The following is a 4,120-nucleotide window of genomic DNA, read 5'->3' on the forward strand; positions in this document are numbered from 1 at the left end:
GTTAGTTGTGAAAGAAGACTGATGTAAAGTTGTGAAAATGGAAAACTAGTGTCAAAAGTGGTGAGATTTGATAGATTTTGACAAAAGTTATCGGTTTTGCCAGGTGACTGGTGGAACTTGACGTTTCTAATGACAACGATCTTAAAGGTGACAGGATATGGAAAAATTTTCGCTGTCATAATACCGATGTCATGCCCTGTGAGTCACTCTATAGATTACTTTACGCTGTTCTCCCACTCCTTATACGATACTATGCAAAATAGAAATGAAAATTTCAAGCGTGGATAGTTTCAGCTTAGAAATTTTATTAATCATCGAGTTATTATTACGGTGTGGGCTTCACTAAGAACTGGTTGAAAAATTATTTCAAAAGTTATTAGTTAGTTTTTGATTAATGTAAGACCTATCCATAATATTACACGTCTTCAGAATTCACTTACTTCCTTTATCGATGTTTCCTTCTTCTTTAGCACACAGCCCAATTCCAATCAAAAACAATATAAGCAAAATTCGCTCGCGGGTTCGATTCCACAACATGACTTCGAGTCCGCTTTCGAAGTCGAATGAGAAAGTTGGGGGATCGGAAGGGCGGAGAGTCTCTCCTCTACTAAGCAACGTGGTACTTGAGACTGACTCCACCCCAGTTATTTATGGTGGTATGTTTTGTCGAAATTGCTAGGCAATGAACCACTTGAAAGAAGTCCGCTTCTTTTGTGAATTTTTTTCGTGTACACGTTACTGGAGCACCTGAGACGCTCTTCAGAAAGAATTAAAGTTACTGTGTTGCTTCACATGCAAGCTGCTCATCTCCGCTCATGCTCTGAGCATCTTCGCGCAACCACAACATATGCGTCGTCGAGCCATCTCGCGCCGGAGCTAGCGCATTGCTTGCCCATTAGCTGCCCGCGGATTTCCCAAACCGGCGCGATATTGATGTTGTCTGTTGAACAACACCCTCGCCTGCACTTTTTAAAAATATTATCACTCATTAGTTGACATGTTTCAAAACTGTAAAACTTGATTTGTGAAATTAAAAAAGATCAACTCAAAAGTAACAGAGAAACGTTCAGTCATCATATGGAATCCAGTAGCCGTCAGATCTGAAATTTTAGTGAATGACTGTTGAAACTCTTTCATTCTTTTACCCGCTCGTATAAATTCTAATTTGAACTGCATAGATAACGCCATCACTAACTTCATAATCCAGCTGCATGTCGTAAACTGAGGCATTCAAAAATAAAATTTCTGACATCAAGTTGTCATAATTCTAAAACAGATTTTTGAAGCAAAATTACGATACATAACTCAACTGCAAATGTGAAATTGACATTCATCGTCAGATTGCCGTTTGTCAATTTCAAATTGAGAGAAAGTTTATCAAATTCCATCGCTTAAAAAAGAAAAATAGGTTAGTCACAAAATTGTTGACCGGCGAGAATTCTCGCGATTTCTAGTCGGTCAGTAATAGAGTGTCGCCTCGTGAGACGATATTCGCAAATTTTCTGATTTTCCGGTTTTGGATTTGGTTCGATTTCTCTTGCATTCGGTTCGCAAAATATTGAAAGACAAAGCGAACAGTTCGTATGTCACGCGTTGATCATTTCTACCGTAGATTTTCTGAAAATCATTTTTATAATAAAAAGAAAATGGGCGTTGTCTGGACTCTGTCAGGATGTCGGCATTTAATTTTCATACCCAAAAATAAATTATCATCAAAAAAGGTTTCACGTGAACTCAAGTGGCGTATCCCGAGAAAACGCGCCGCCGGGAAGGCAGATAAGCTGGTATTAAACAAGAATAAAAATAGTGAACTTTTCCTAAGAAATGAAATAAGTGTTTTGTGAAAATAAGTTTGAAACGAGAGTCAAAAGAGTTGTTTTCCATACCGAACTTTTGTTTTCAACTGTAGAAATGCTCAACCCGTGACATGCACAGTTCGCTATGTCTCGCAATATTTTGCACGTAATTTGCAAATCGAGACAAACCGAAACCGAATTCTTGCGTAACTTGCACGAATTCTCGCAATTCACGGGACATGCTGTTCCACGAGGCGACGATAAACTATCTGTACACTAACTTTGGTGTGTTACCAAGTAAAACATAGCTTGATGACGAGGCACTGTCATTTTTGGTAAAGCGATTGAACCGTTTGGTGATAAGTTCACGTTTGCAGCGTAAATCAAGTTATCACTATAGAAAAACGGTGGTAAAACGTGTGCCTGAAAATTGTTCAGGTTTTCTATGTCCACAGTTATTTTATGGCTTACATATGGAACGAAGTAGCTATCTGCATAGTAGTAATCCCATCCGTTTGTTTGAGTAGTTAGACGTCTAATCGTTTCCGGATGAGAACCTCCCGATGAAATTGAAGAAGTAACAAGAAAAAAATAAATTCGGTATTTTCTCATTTGAGCTACCAAATCTGTGATATCTTGTTCATTTGGAGAACGCTTCATTAATATGTATATTCGAGAACCACAAATTGGAACTTGAGTGTTATTGATAAACTTCGAAAAGACTTTCAATACATCACTTCCAGTTTCTGGGCTTGTAAAGCTTAATGAAGGGTCGGGAAGTTTAGATCCCATCGCGGTTATCCAATCTCTGATAATTAAATAGCGTTATACAGTTAGGCTTATGCATTTTTCGATTGGTTATGATGGTGAGACAATGATGTGGGACACGTCAAGACTAAAGCCTAGCCGACCATTTTTCGGAACCTGTTTTCAGTGCCAAATCAGTCGTTATTAGTCAAAGGTCACGGTGCCACGTGTTGAGTTCCTATTTTGAAATTTTATTTCCTGATGTTTTGACGGATTCTGTATCTACAGAACTCATGTGTGAAATATTGAAAAAATTCTATCAAAGCACTGGTTTCTTGTGTTTCTTATTGCTAATTGACAAAAAATATAAAGAACGCTTACTTATAATTGTTATGATACTCAATCGTTTCTTCTTGTAGAACATCAAAACGAATATTAGCTATTGTTGTAAATTGCGGTGAGAGTTCTTCATCAATTGTATCCAGATCTTTAATAATTTGTTGCACTATTGCTGCGTCCATATCATTGGAATATGCAAAAAGAAAAGTGGTGTTAGTTTTGGGAGTGCAAAGCTCTTTCTCTGAAGAAACATGATGTTGATTGAAAAGAAGACGATTTCAAACGTATCTCCATAACACAAATTGAAGTCCAGTTAGTAGAATTATACATGCGTTGCCCATCAGCAACGATCCAGGTTTTAGTCTTTGCATCGCAATTTCCTAGAGCTTGGGACGGTAAAAAAGTCTCAAATGGAGACGTATTTCAACTAGTAACACAAGAAGTAGAAACTCACGGTCGGATGTATATATTCAATGTCATACAGAGTGTAATTAAGTTGACACCGAGTCCAGGCAACGCAATTACTGATGTATTGCACAGTTGGTGTGACGAGTGGACGTTGAACAACGTAATCATACCAAGGGTTCTCAGACATCTGATCGATGTTGGTCCTGTCCAGAAGTGTGATGGGACAAGTGCATGGCGGGGACTTGACAACAAGACATGAGTTAACTAGAACCGGAATTAAAGAAATAAGTAGGTATAAACCGATAGATTTCATGACGAGCGAACTGACTAATGTGGCTGATTGTTAAATGGAGAACACTTTTTTGTGGGTGTAATTAAATATGCATTGGCAACTCATTGGAATAATCAGTTGGAATCATCTGATCAGGAGATCATAAAACAATCAGTTTCTGTTCCACTATTCATTTTTGTAATGTTATTATTTTTTAACAGATTATGATTCTGACTCTACAGATTATGATTTTCTGACTCTTCCTCTTATGTGTACCTTCTCTAACTTCATTATTTCCTTCTTTTCCAGTTCTAGATTGTGAAGTTCAGGAGATCGAAAACACAGAAAGTCGATTCTGAACAAAGGGTACTCGAGACAGACTCATCGAGAGTGATTTACGGTGGTACGTTTTGAAGGAGATTGCTATGACAATAGACCACTTGAAAGGAGTCCGCTTTTTTGGAGTTCATGCTTGTTTCCAATCTGCATGTCTTAGAAATGTAACATTTTATGTATGTTGACTTTTTCCAAGAAGAGGGATTGAGTTGGAAAAGGTGCA

General features: G+C 37.8%; 1 protein-coding gene across 1 annotated transcript; it reads right to left on the reverse strand.

The window, feature by feature from the left end:
* Positions 1 to 1,066: 1,066 nt before the first annotated feature.
* GCK72_012371 (uncharacterized protein) lies at positions 1,067 to 3,477 on the reverse strand (the record flags this gene model as incomplete). The annotated part of the gene is made up of 7 exons (XM_053729056.1): positions 1,067 to 1,100; positions 1,146 to 1,267; positions 2,091 to 2,219; positions 2,268 to 2,604; positions 2,925 to 3,123; positions 3,167 to 3,287; positions 3,337 to 3,477. 7 exons carry the CDS (start codon positions 3,475 to 3,477, stop codon positions 1,067 to 1,069), a joined length of 1,083 nt encoding a protein of 360 aa, XP_053583828.1.
* Between the last annotated feature and the right edge of the window lie 643 nt (positions 3,478 to 4,120).

This window comes from Caenorhabditis remanei, chromosome IV (assembly GCF_010183535.1).
Source record: "Caenorhabditis remanei strain PX506 chromosome IV, whole genome shotgun sequence".
Classification (NCBI taxonomy): domain Eukaryota; kingdom Metazoa; phylum Nematoda; class Chromadorea; order Rhabditida; family Rhabditidae; genus Caenorhabditis; species Caenorhabditis remanei.